The 15,126-nt window shown below is 35.0% G+C and overlaps 1 protein-coding gene across 6 annotated transcripts in view; it reads right to left on the bottom strand.

Annotated features, from left to right (window-relative positions):
• BBS9 (Bardet-Biedl syndrome 9) overlaps positions 1-15,126 on the bottom strand; it is a 322,969-nt gene that overhangs the window by 146,770 nt on the left and 161,073 nt on the right. For all 6 annotated transcript variants that reach the window (XM_050709143.1, XM_050709144.1, XM_035552560.2 and 3 more), the window contains one exon: positions 4,037-4,259. In XM_050709143.1, coding sequence (XP_050565100.1) covers positions 4,037-4,259 — 223 coding nt within the window. The remainder of the gene's footprint in view (positions 1-4,036; positions 4,260-15,126) is intronic.

Genomic DNA, 15,126 nt, shown 5'->3' with positions numbered 1-15,126 from the left:
CGTGACATAGCCTGATGTGGCCTGCAGTTACTTATGATCCCATTTAGCCAATGATTATGATCAACTTTTAATAGTTTATAAGAACATTTTACATACTGGAAAACGATCATATACCTTCTTAACCTTCTCTTTCTTACTACCCTCAGAAGAAATAAAAATCAAATTGTTTCAATTAATTATATTTTATGTTCTTCTCTGAATTCTATTAACCTAAGCTTTTCCTAAATTGTGTTAACAAATCATTTCAATTGAATCGTCCTCATGAAGAACAGAAAGAAATAATTAACTCTCTTCATTAAAGTTATATCACTACATTCTGAAGTTGGAATTTGATTTAATAGGATCATGTTACTGACTTCCGTGCAGCATCTGGTCCACTATGACCCCCAGATTCTCTTCTATTCCAGCAGTGCTTAAAGAATTGTTTCTCAATTTTGAATTCATTTGTCTGACTTTTATTTGCTAGTCTTTGCACTTGTCTCCACTGAATTTCATCTTACTGATTTCAGATCCTTCGTATAATTCATCAAGATCATTCTGAATTATTGCTCTTTCAATGTGCTTGAAACTACTTTTAGCTTGTTGCAAAACCACAAATTTAACATATGAATTATGCTCACTGTTCCATCACTGAAGTCATTAATGAAAATGATGAAGAAAACCAGACACAGCAGTGACCATGTCATACCTCTAGCATATATTTCTGAATTGACTACAAATATTGGTAACTACTTTCTGAATGCATCTTTCAACTAGTGGCACATTTAAAGGTAGACATCAGTTTTTTGACATGGCTTTCACACATTTCCCCTAGATTTCAGGGCACATCATCTTGAACATACTACGTATAACCTTTAAAAATCCAGTTTACTGTTAGAGTGCTGCAATGTTTGAAGGGTCCTAGGCACTTTTAAAACACTAAAAGAAAAAAAAATATGTTGCAATAGAAAAAGGAGTTTCCAACATTAAGAAAAAGAATGGGCTTAAGAAAAAGTGACATTGAACAACATCCTTAAACTACTGACAGGTACATTACTGAACAATAATGGGACTATCTTTTGGTCTAGCCTGGTCTGAAGCTTGGGTACACAAACTCACTTCTTTTAGGTGAATCTAAAAGATGAATGCCAGGAATGCACCCAAAGCACTCTGTTACTGGAGGATCAGTACATTGGACAGGAACAGAGCTAGTTCAGAGAAATCCCCTCTGAAACGCATAGAAGTCCTGTTGCCAGCTTCAGTTATTGCCCTCTGTAAATCTGCTTGGACCACACTAGTTGCTAATGTAGAGAAAGCCACAGAAAACTACAACAGGTGACACAAGACAAAAAGCATGTTTTAAAAGCCTCAGAAACATCTTATCCTCTCCTCTCCCCAAATAAAAATTAAAAAAAAAAAAAAAAAAGTTTTCTTCAGTCTCTGTCCAAAGGCAATCAAGCATCCACACTGCTTCAGAGCATACAACACATTCTGCTAGAAATTAATTACTCAAATACTCTGCTACTATAAGCACATGGCAGAAGAATTTCTTTCTAATGAGACTGTCTTAAAAATTACGGTGAAATTCTTTATTTTTAAGTATAACATAACTTTGACCTTAGCTCTTCCAAGGTTTTCCAAAATCCATATAGTCTCCATAGTTAAAAAGTAAATACATAAATACATAGAACCTCTTCTCTGGGCTCCATGCTGAACTCGCAGTGAAAAAGTTAAATTTGGTTTTATAATAATTTCTCTAATTGATATCTTCTTTTGACCTTCTCAAGTGTTAGCCTAATTAGGTCATAATTTGATTCTTTATTAGGTGATTTGATATTCAAAATGGCTACATACTAGAGTCAGCAATTTTGAAAGTAAAATGATATATTTTGGAATCTATATTTGGATTACAGATTTTAATTCCTTTTAACATAAATCATGACCAAAGGGCATTTTATGTATAGGTAAAACAGTTTATGTTGGGTGAGACATTGCTATACGAGGTCTCAACCAGCCACTTACAGGTACTTAGTTTTTCACTATTAATCATGTGAAATGTTAATCCTGATCCCATATATCATCAATACATGGTTAACAACCCACAGTCAAATTTCTTGTATTTTGCTTGGAAGGAGCTTCTTCCTTATACTATTTTTATTTGAGAGGTAGTATAACTGTCTACCTGTACCACAATGGGAAAAATTATTCTAGTACTTGTCACTTATGACTTCTTGTTATTTTGGCCTCCTGTAATAGAAAGGAATGACTTCAGCATTTTTTAATTTTAATTGCTGTACGTGCAATGGGGAGGGCATGATCAGACTGCTTTCTCAAGGTCTTTCATCAAGAGTAAGGTTTCTTCTCATTTGTATACAATCTTTAGAAAATTTACTCTTTTCCTAAAAGAGGAATGAGTCATGACCAAAACGAACAATCCCCTGATCTCAGTAAGACTAGTAAATTGAACAGGCAGAAGTAAATTTCCTTATTAAATCATTTCATCCTTAGTTTAGATGGAAAAAGATGAGTGGCAGCTATTTAAACCTTTTCAAAATTCTTAGAAGGAGAAACAATGGAAGCAATGCTTATATAATATTTTATAAGTTCAACAAATGAAATCCACTTAATGTATACTTCAACCTTTCAAAGAAATACTGAAAAAACATGTAAAACTAATTTGATATTTATTCTGGCTCACTTCTTCACTTCATGTGATTATCAGTCCACTTCCAGATATGGGCACAGCGTAACACTAATGAGAAATTAATTAAATAGAATAGTTTCTGGCATTGCACAGTCTCTGGCCATTTTACCAAAGCATTTGGATTACCACATGCAAAAAAGGATTGCACGTAGTAATAACAAGGACATCTAAATGAATTGCTGAAACATTGCATAAGCCATTCAGATTGCGTTAAAGAGGAATTAAATTATTCTTTGTAAGGCAATAAAACAAAATATAGGAAATCAAGATACTGCCCTAGCAATTCCAATCTTGATCAAAAACAACACCCATGAAGACAAAATACTAAATTCAATTTTAAGCATGAAGTATACATACAATATATACTTTTCCCTCCATTTGTGAAGACTGCTCTAGGTAAAGAAGATCATCGGGGCCTAAGACCATACAGAGATGATGTTGGTTAGAGCACTATGAAGCTGAATGAGCTTCCTACCTAAACAGCTGGTAGCTGTAAAAATACAGTGTAGCCAAGTCAGCAGGAATATGTGATGTTTATTAAGATCCCTTCTGACCAACTACAGAAAAAAGGCAAGAAAGAAAATATCTTGCAGCAGAACAAAGATGCTAACCTTCAGAATTTTCTAGAGAGGTGTAGTTTTGCTCCCACTGTCAAGTATGAATATAGAAAAAGGCATGAATAACATTTCTTTAAAAAGTTTTGATTCCATGATTTTCATTTCAATCACTGTGCAGCACTGAATTGTGCAGCATCTTAGTAAGTTACTTTTCTAAATGAGAAATGTCTTTCAAGACCTGTTTAAATTAGTTTGATCATTAATTTCATGCATCATCTACCCAACTTGCACTTTCTAAGGTTGCAGATTTTTGTATTCAGCGTTGTCACTGCATTACGATTAGTCACATGCATGTCATGGAGTTGGTAATACAACTACAGTAATTTCTCAATCAATAAATTAGGATTTATCAAGGAAGTGGAACTTCTCACCCCTCACTTTTCCATCATGTATGTTAGAAATGCACGACATAAATATAATTGGAAAGTGCAAAAAATAAGTGAGCTTTTAGAGTATTAGAAGTGATTAATAATTAAGTTATTAGAGTATTTAGATGACCATACGGGGTACATTTGCTCCATAACTATTCGTATGCTCTGCGATGAGTAACAAATGATCAAACTGAGCTACAACTTTGATATAACATTATATTAACTAACACATTCTATTAGTTAACAGCACAAGCAGTGTCTGGTTTCCACAACCAGTGAAAAAACAAGCTCCAAACACAACCTCATTTTTAATTTTTATATGCAAATATATGCTTTGAATTATGAACATAAAGTTCATGTCTTACCTGGCACAACAGCAACTTGCTGAGTGGCTGACTCTGTACTTAAGGAAAGGCGACCACCTTTGGCCAGTCTATCACAGAACAGGCTGATATTCTTCTTAAGTCTGCTGGTATCTTTGGGCATGCTCAACTGGCCACCAAGAGTCAGTGCCTGTTCCTTAGAGCTCTTGGACAAGCAAGTTCTTAGCAAGGAAGAAATAGCAGAATCCACAGTTTCTTCCCAACCCTGGATTAAAGAAAATAGACAAAAAATAAAATAAGGTGAACCGTAATATCATATAGCATATGAGTCACAAAGTGACAAACAAAGGACTAAGAATTTTCAAACAACACTGATACATAAAATATAATTAAGGAATTAATAAAAGGCATAAGCATCCAGCCCTTAATTTGCTAGCAAATCAAAGGGGGGGGGGGAGGGAGGGGGGAGTGGATAACTAGTTCTAATATTATTCAGAGAGAAATAAAATTTAAATAATAATATATGGACAGTATGAGACAGATAATGGTTAAATTCAGCAGTCGTATTAATACAATGGAAAAACAGAAATTCCTGCATGCAACATTTGGAATTCAGAACATAATTAAAATATAAATACAAGCATTATAACATGTTGTATGTAATGTCATACTGAAAACATGTCAAAGCAAGGAAAAAAATAGGTATCTAATTATATGTTCTTTGGAATCCCTGTCTAGAATTCCGACGATACACCAATATCACAGAACATCATGCAATCTGAAATTATTACATTCAGTATCTATTTATCAGGCCAATTAACTTTAATTAAGGTATGATACCCACAGCAATAGCATGGATGTATTAGTGCTCTCGTGAACTGGGACCTAGATTTCTAACACAATGTGAAGCTCCAAACACTTAGGAGAAGAGCAGCTTAGTCACCAGTGCAATTAAAACAAGCAGTTACCTTTGGAAAAGCTATTTATATTTGATATAAATACTTCCACAAAATAAAGTGTTTACTCCTGCAAATAACACCCAGTAAAAAAGTAAGTTTCTTTCCCAAAAACACCGTGAAAAGCACCTTTAAAAGTTAGGTTCAAGTTTGTACTCTGTACTATGGTTTTCAGTGACACAAACAAATAAAAGATATCCTTTGAAGTTAGAATCCTGGATAGCAGAAGTCTTATTATTTGCAACAAGGTTATTAAATATCACATAGATTTTACACATTATCTCATTTATGCAGTGTGCAATATAGAATCAATTCTCATAACAGCCCTGATTGGCTAAGACTTATTTTGGCAAGAATCTTTACAGACTTCAGAAGCCTTGAGGCTACAGGCTGGAACAACCCAGCTGAATCTACTGCTAACATAACCAAGGACAACACAGAGGTAGTTAGTTACATGGTGATTACTCAGAACAAAAAGAGAGCTCTCTGAAGATCCAGCTGTGGTTAATTTAACCAGAGTCTTCTAGTTTAAGCTCTTTCTCATGATGCATTATTCTTCAGTGAAAATGATCAGCTGAACAACAAAATCACCTACCTTTCCAAAATTCCCTGACTGGGCAAGTGTAACATCACTGGTCTAAATATTAGAGAACAATGGTGTCAACCCTATCAGAGTCCAGTGTTAAATAAATAAGGTCTGTGAATTTCTTCTCTTAGATATACGTGACGTTTGTGGAAGGTAGGGTACTAATTTTGACACTGAGAGATGCAAAGGCCATCTTTCCTGACTTTGTTGCTTCTTAAGAATAGGTCCAAGACAAATACTTATTTGTTGCCAGGTACATTGGTGAGACTACATAGTCATATGTACTTCATCTTTGTCCAAACATACACTAGTCTTCATAAACAGGGTCCTGAAAATGTGCTATATTTGTAAAAAACATTTACATTTTGCAGAGGAACTGGATCAACTAGAGAGGTTTTCTTAGTCCACAACTGCCTTTCCTGACTTGAGAACAATGACAACATTAACCTAGTGTCTAATCTGGATACTTTCACCCCAAAAATATGCAAATTAGCAGAATCATGCCAGTCAGTCAATGCTGTGTTAGTTTAACATTTTTCAAATACTCTAGAAAGAGTCCACTGGAGTGTAATCCATCCACTAACCTGTGATGGTGACAGGAAATAATCCATTCTGCAGTCAATTTAAGAAGGTTAATGAGCTGGTAAGTACTGTCTACGTTCCCACATACTGGGCAATGAAACTTAATATGTACAAAGCATAAAAAACAGGCCAGGCTCTCCTAATTATACTACAAGCCACAAAAAGTAAGTCAACATAAACATAAGAATCTTGAGTTTCACTAGAAGACACAGAAACACATGGTTAACTGGTGTCGGCAAACAGTAGCTTAGAAGCAGGCCAATATATTTCTCCAAATGAATTACAAAAATGCATGAGAAAGAAGCATTTAAATAAGAAGAATTAAATACAAACTAATGAAAGTCAGGAAATCTAAAGTGGCTAGTATTCTGTCCTTGGCTCACACAGGTGTGTTTTACTTTGTACGATAGCCTTAGCATTTTGAATCTTCATTCTTGTATTTAATTTCCATGTTAAACTTTTTTCAGCAGACCATAAAATTCACCAATTCAAGGACTGTTGACCTAGTAAGTCCAGGCAAATCCAAAGCAGTCTTTATAATTAGTAAAAGAGTACACAAAACTTACTTCTGTATGAAAAAAAAAATGATGATGATGATGGAAATCTTGTTGAAAGGATTTTATACAACGAAGACAACTAAGAATTAATGGCCTCAAATAAGACTGCCAATCAGCAATTTTTATTGGTGCAAGAACAGAGAGAACTGCAGCAAAAAAAAAAACCAAAAAAAACTTCTTCACTCCTTATGCTTTAAAAAGCTAAAAAACATTTGAAGGTGCAAGTGGTCTACTCTAAAACCCACTCTGAAGAGTGATTCTACATTCATGGTTGTAATATTCACTAATGGCTTTTTGTTTATCATTCTGTGTATTTAGGGGCTGAAGGAACACCATCAGTACAGGTGGGATACCAGAAATCCATCATCCTACAAGCAGCAAGCTTTGTCATAGCTGCCACAAAGAACTGAGTCAATGCTCACAGGAAGAGATATTAGTAAACCATGCAAACTCATCATATTGATTGTATCACCTGAAACAGATATGAAAATTACTTAATTCATAAAATTAACTTTTTAATTGGGAAAATCATCAGCTTCATATTTTGCATATGTACCTTATTTTTCTCTTGTAGATAATAGTTAAGTAGAGTCTTTGCACCTTCTTTTAACCAAATCAAATACACTGCTAGAATCTGAAGACCAAATGCAGATTTGTCATACTAGCAGGACTGATTTCACAAGTATACGCTACTTATATTCTATATACTTAACTTTTAAGTTTTCTTAGGTGTCATAGCATAGTGGAGCGTGACAGTAATTATACATTCAATCTCATTTTGGCATCAGGTTTAACCTGGAGTACCTAATTCTTAGGAAGATTTAAAGGTGTTAGCATTTTGCTGAACACAAAGAAACCTCTAAAATAATGTTCCCTGTGGGGCAAATGATTAACCTACTGTTATTCTAAAATTCTAGACAATATAATTGGAGGCCCATTCAGCATCTGAGACTTCATGCTGCAGATAAATTGTTAAGATGTAGAAAGCATACTGACCCAGTGACACAATACATAAATGGGGAAGGGCAGATCCTCACAGGAGGCACAGCATCACAGCCTCCTGCTTGGCTGCAAGACTCTGCTCCTGAGTTTAACTGGTCAACAGACAAGGTCAACTAGTTGTACATGGGGTCAGAATCTCACAGGATTAAAATGCTGTTCTGGAGCATCTTCCCTATGAGGGAAGGCTGAGAGACCTGGGTCTGTTCAGCCTTGAGAAAAGAAGACTGAGGGGGGATCTTATTCATGTTTATAAATACCTGAGGTGTGGGAGACAGAAGGATTTGGCCAACCTCTTTTCACTGGTTTGTGGGGACAGGACAAGGGGCAATGGCCATGAAATGGAGCACAGGAAGTTCCGCACCAATATGCAAAAGAACTTCACGGTGAGGGTGACGGAGCAATGGAACAGGCTGTCCAGGGAGGTTGTGGAGTCTCCTTCTCTGGAGATATTCAAGACCCATCTGGACGCCTACCTGGGCAGCCTGCTCTAGGGAACCTGCTTTGGCAGGGGGGTTGGACCCGATGACCTCTTGAGGTCCCTCCCAACCCCTACAGTTCTGTGATTCTGTGAAGTGAAAGAAGTACTAGTTAAGCTACATTGCTCTTACTGGAGGTCCTGTCAAAATCTTATTCAGCTGCATGGCACAGATTTTTACAGCAGTCAGTTTCCATCTCAAACACATGCATAAGTTTAAAAAAGGTACTAAAGTCCATTTTCTAAAGACAATAAATGCACTTAACTTGAAAAACACTGAGAATCTAATAGTTCCTGCTGCAAACATCACATTAGAATTTCTCACAGTGCAGGGTTTTTGCCTCTTTTTCCCTCATAACAGGAATGAGCCACTTCCAGCACAGACAAGATTTAGTAAGTATGTGAAAGACTTCAGTAGATAATAATATTGTACAACCTGACATGTCACTTTGAAACAAGCAAACAAACAAACAAAAATATTATTTACCTACAAGTTTCACCATGTACACTTTCTGTGAAAAATAAAAGCATTTGTTGTTTTTAACCAAAATCATTCAAAACGTTTTACCAAATTTTAAGCAGTTCTTAGGTAAACTCTTAGTTTACCTACTTTTCTCAACACTGAATGACATTAGACTTTATTAAAATATTTTTTGATACACACTGAAGGTTTTAACACAAAAAGACTGTTTTAGTGAGTTGTGAACAAACATCTAAGCAGCCAAGCTAGGCCTCCTCTAGCTGATGATCTCTCTAGTAATCGAAATTGATTTGACTAACCATTGTGAAATAGTGGGCAGTCAAATCAATGAGTTGCAAAGATAGCTTACAGGACTGTCTTAAATATGTTTTGAGTGGATAAAACAACATTTCCTTTAGATTACCAAGCCTTTTGAAATTACAACTAGTTCTGCAAATGAAGTTTTACCTGGACCAGATTATAGCAACTACTCGTACAGCTATGTAGCTTTGCACAAGCAGCCCAATAAGTACTTTTAGTTAAATCTCTATTCTGAAAAGTTAAAAATCATCGTTACATTGAGAATGTAGTTGTAAAAAAGACTTTTGCTCCAGCAAGCTCTTGCCCTGTAATGAAAACCCATAATAGATGTAAATAATACCTAGATTAATTTTTAATTCAATACTAATTCTCAAGCTTTAAAGAGAACACACACATAAGCAAAGAAAAGATTCAGCTAGAGGATGGGAAGGAGCCCTGGGGCGTGTTGAAAATGAATGCTCAGATTTTATATGAAACAGCTTTTCTGTTTCTTTACTATTCTGAAATTGTTGTAAGTAAATTCAGGTAATATACCAAAGCTTAAATCCCCAAAGACTCTGAACACAAAATGCTCACGACTGGCGTGTAGACCAAAACACAGAAACTTGAACAGATGGGGGTTTTGTGCTGTGAAGTTGGAAACTAACTAGTTTATTACATTGCATCATTACACAACCAAAAAGAATAATTGATATTCATAATTAACCCCAATGCAATGTCCACAGTAACTTTTCCTCTATTTTAACATAGATAACCATGGAATTCAGTTTTGCCCAGCTATTAGTCTTCAAGTGTTTTTCTTCTCTAGACATAAGATACAAGCAAGTGGTTCTCTTTGCAAATGCTAGTTCACTTTGTGATGCTTAATATAGGAAATGTAAATAATAGGTCAACGTAATCAACTATTTTACCACTCAAAATTAGACTGATGGAAACATCCTTCTTATATGAAAGCAAAACAAAAGGCAACATAAAGTAAATATGTAAATACCACCCCCTACAAAAGTATTTAGCTTGGAGATGATACCTACAAGGTTTGAAAGGATATGAGGTTAATGAGTTAATGATTTAGCCTGCAAACGAAAGAAACATTGTTCTAAGCACCACAAGATTTTTGATAGGGGAATGTTTAGAAAACAATACAAACCACAGATAGTTTTTGCTGTGGTTGTGAGGTGAATATTTTGTCCTAGAAGTCTGCTTATTTCACCAAATACATAGATAGGATGGGAAGTTATTGGAATCTCTGTTGTGCCTTTTACTCTGGTTGAAGACTTTCAAGCAGAATTGTTTGCCCAGAAGTCTAACAACAAAGACTTTCAGAGCCAGTTCCATTCTTATGCTAGGTAATACAGAAGAACAGCAGCACCTCAAAGACTGCTTGCTGATACTGAAAGCCCACTATGACTAAAAATAGTCATATTTTACTAAAAGGTTAGATACAGTCATTTTCATAGCTATTTCTCCTATCTACAGAAATCTGTTTACAGCAGAGCTTGCTGCTAAATCCCTTCATAAGTCTAAAGTCAAATAAAATTCACTCAAAACTCTCAACAGAAAACATTTTAGACAGGAAAGTGCAGCATCATTGTAGGAAGAACAGATCAAAATAAATGATAATACTGGTTAGAGCACAGTTTCTCCAACCTGGAAATAACCTGGACAGGGTTTCTGGATGGGGAAGCAGAGTGTGCTACATGGAGCAGAGCTCGAGATGTAAGTGGAAGGAAGTGGCTGCTGTAAGAGTTCAGAAATAGTGTAGGGCTGAGGACATTCCAGGGAAAGGATCTAGAGGACAATGTGCTGAGGAGGGAAGAAAAAATTAAAAAAAAGTGTCTGTTGGGAGATTAATTCAAGAAGAACAACTGCTTTATGGAATTAACAGATCTCGGGGACTGGGGACTGTGAAAATTGAGACAGCTATAAGTTAATACTAGCTGCCTTAAATATAAATAAATCATTCTAATGGCACATCAGCCAACAGTGAATAAGACTGCTCATAGTTGTCCTCAGGAGCCAGACTTTACTTTGAAAGTCTTTATCGCTATTAATGTTATTATTCCTAAGGTAAGAGACATTTTCAGGTTATCTATTAGTTTATCCTAGACTGATAGCCAAGACAGTACTGCAAAGAATGTAAATGCAATGTAAAATACCGCAAAAACTATGCAAAACTGTTACAAGTCAAATTACAGGAATTCTTACAGCTGTTAACTCAGAAATTTGCCTAGCTAAATCTTATTTCTTGATTTTAGTCACAATAATGATTTCATCAGCTCTCAAAAACGTTAGAATACTTGGAAACTCACCTTACTGAACGAAAGAAAACCTTGGCATTTATGCTTATCTAAATAGTAAAAATCAGTCTTGTATACCTGGAAGTCTTAACATATCAGTCCTATATCCTAATTCACGAGAAACACTAGCCATCTCTCTCTCAACATTTTGATTTCACAGTGATTTAGAAAGTTATCTTAGTGTTACACACACAAACTTGACAAATCACTAATCCAGGGCTACTGAACTGGAACTCTCCAACATAGGCCATCAGCAGCTTTTGCCAGGAATTTGCCATGTTACAAGTCATCCTATCTCACACTCTTTAAGCATATCCTACATTTCAAATGTGTCTATTTGTTTCTTGAACAGCAGATAACAGCTACAGCATCCATGAAGATGGCATGTAACACATGCCTGTTCCACCAGAACAAGAGCTGACAAGATGTTTCCTTGTGTGTGTCCCTGGAAAAGGCTGTATCTATGTCACTTCTGGAAAAAAATGCATGAAGAATATTACTGAAACCTTAACATATTAACTTTGAAGGCACAGTCTCATGAGACAATGCATTTTTTAAGATCCATATAAATTGGTTAAAGAATTATCCTTGTAATATAAAATCAGTTTTCTTCTTCAACATTGTGCATTTAAAATGACATTCAAAGTTTATACTAGAATTGTCTAGAATTTACTTTTGTTAAAAAATAACATGGACAAAAAATTATACTACTTATTATACTATACAACAACAACAACAAACACCACTAGAATATGTAAAAGCAAGGAAATAGTAAAATCCTACAGACTAGTGGGAGTTTTCAAATCTGATGAAAATCTAGACAAATGACTCAAGCTTAAATACATTCCAAACCTATTAAACACATAAGAGGAACATTTGTGGTTAACACACGATAGAAAAAGAAGCAACCAAAGTTCTTGTATTTATTCTGCTCTCTTTAATCATATCTTCCTTTGATCAAATATTATACATAATATCGATAAGGTTATTTACTAATTTGATTTTTATTGGCATAAAAAATAATTAAATTCTAATAGGAATTTCCAGAATTCTGAAAGCAATATCAAGGTGAGGCTATAGCTGAACATCCAAAACAGAAAAAAATGAAGAAACTTAAAAAGACACTTAAATTCTAGAAGAAGTTACAAACAGCAGGCAACTCAATTTCATTTTAATTCAAGGGAAGATAATTTTAAGCAGAAAAGCATCCTTATTTGTCATATAGTTATTCTGGAGTTTTAACTTACTGTGAAGAGATGCATTATAAATACATAAACCTTACTAAGAATTTGGACACATCATACAAAGAAATAATCCCCACTTAAATATATATATGTATATTTTGCTAAAAACACAAGGGATAAAAGACATGCAAAAACTGTGAACATACAAGGTAACATCTGAATACCTCTGACCACAAGATATCATCTCCTGAATAATCAATCTCTGTAGGGATCATGATGCATCAGATATTTAAGGTATAAAAAATTAAAGAATCTATGAAGAATGACAGATAGAAAAGTTTGGAAAGAAATCAAATAATACAGGAAATTGTATGAGACCTCTTTAAATATTTATTAAACTAGTCTAAGTTTTTGATTATAGCACAAAAGCTCTGTGCAGAGCTATTAAATGCCATATTAACGACTATTCGTGATAGCCACTGTCAGCTTCTAATTCAAATAGTAATATCGAACTGCATTAGAAGACTGCAATTATAACAGATTTTTCAAAAATCATTTGTGAATAAATTGGTTTGGAGTATTTTTTTATTGTTGTTTGGCTTGGGTTTTTTGTTTGTTTTTGCAGTCTGTCATACATACATCTGTCATTTCTGCACTACTATGCTGTAATAGCAAGTGATAGCAGGAACAGCACCTTTACCTGTTCAGTGTCAGAATATTTACTTAATAGAAATTCCTGGAGCATGAACAACTCTCTACAAGAACTGCTAATTTTGAATTCTGCTTGGTAAATGCATATTGATATCCTATGGCAACTTCACCTGAAAAAATAGAGTATGTAAATCTTTATGATAGATTCTTTCCTGAAAAATACACTTTCTGTTTAAAAGTTTATTACTCCTCTGGTATTTTTGCCCTCTGAAGCACAATCCACAAACCACTGAACTCTTCTGCACAAAACAGAAGACTAAGTGTTTTGGGAAAATTCTATTGTATGGATTTTATTATTATTATTATTTTTGTCTTAAATCTGGATTTATTAAAATCTCTTTCCATAACGTCTTCTTCAGGTATGGAAGGAAAGCTGAAACACTTTTTTCCAAGCTGAAGCCTTGGAAATTTAAACAGTATTTTTGAAGCTATCTTAGAGCATATGCAATATTTGCCTTTTAAGAACGGTGGTCCTAAATGAACATTTTACCAAGAATCTTCTGGAAATATAATGCAGAAAATCAGAAGTATTAAAGGAGTGGATGTTTCAGGAATCTAGCAAACTGAGGGATACTCAACAAAGGTTCTGAAAGCTGCATTCGATCATGACTATGATTCAAGTTATTTTAAAATATTTTTCAAGTACAATCCTGAAGAAAGTCCTGTTTACAGAAGCAAATTATGATTATTACCAGTCATGGGATTTTAGTATACTGACAAAACTGCATCCTTTAGGATAGGATGTTCTTCACTCACACAGAAAGACTTCCAAAATAACCTTAGAATTAGGTCAGAGTAAGAATGGGATTAGATCAGTATTTATCTCCCAGCTTTTTATCTCCCCTCCCCAGCTTTCCTGTAGGCCCCCTTTAGGTATTGGAAGGCTGCTATAAGGTCTCCCCAGAGCCTTCTCCAAGCTGAACCCCAACTCCCTCAGCCTGTCTTTGTAGGACAGATGATTCACCTCCTTGACCATCCTTGTAGCCTGAAACTGTCTCACATCTCATAAAAACAGAACAATACAGCGTGTATACTAAAACCTTCTTTCTATTATTTTATCTTTGGACAACAGTGAAAAGTATGAAGACATTTAAGGCAGAGCAGGTGTTTGTAAAAGCAAAAAGGGTATGTTTTCGAACAGATAAATTCCTACCATCTAGTTACACACTTATTCCTCTAGTAATGGTAATTTGTCATAACACAAATACATCACATTTGGAAGCATGAATGTTTACACACATCATGGGTTTCTGTAGAAGCCCTTCCTAAATCCTGAAAATCCTGATTTTTTTAGGGTTTTCTCTGTGTGTGTATGCGTGTATGTTCACAATCTTCTGTTTTGAGACTTAAATCCTTATAACTATTGGTCCTTTTCTGGGAACTGATGAAAGAAACTCTTGTATGTACAATGCATGAATGGAGTGGTTTGGCTTCCTTGTACCCAGCTTCAGAAGTATGTTGTTTTGCTTTTTAACACTGAAATCATCTAACACTTCATCTTTCCTTTCCTTTCCTTAAAAACTTTTCACCAGTTACCTAGATAAACCAAGGTGCTGTTCGGGTTTTTGCAGATGCTGTCAAAGCTCTCTGCAGGCTTGCAAACACACTAGAAGTCATGCATCTTCCAGAAGTATTCTATACATCCAACAGTAAGTCTGCCATAAGTGAAGTCTACAACCTCAGTGAGATTCAGCAAGATAATTTTTGATACAGGGAAGAGAAATTGAATTTTGTTATTCTTGCTCTGGATGAAAAAAAAAAAAGTTGCAGAAAGATGCTAAAATGTCATTGTATCTCAACAAAGATTTTATTTTTGTATCAGTGATATCCTTGGGGAGGAGATTCTTTTTCTTCTCTTACTATAGTATCTTTTATTAGGTTGTCACTGTAAGATGCTATAGAAGCCTGACTAATGAGTTTGTGTTCCTGAAAGACGTGAAATACAAAAGCACAGCCTCTCATATAGTTTAGTTCTGAAAGAAACGCAACCTGACAGAAAGT

Source organism: Cygnus atratus, chromosome 2, assembly GCF_013377495.2.
Source record: "Cygnus atratus isolate AKBS03 ecotype Queensland, Australia chromosome 2, CAtr_DNAZoo_HiC_assembly, whole genome shotgun sequence".
NCBI lineage: Eukaryota > Metazoa > Chordata > Aves > Anseriformes > Anatidae > Cygnus > Cygnus atratus.
This window is presented reverse-complemented; position numbering and strand designations above follow the sequence as displayed.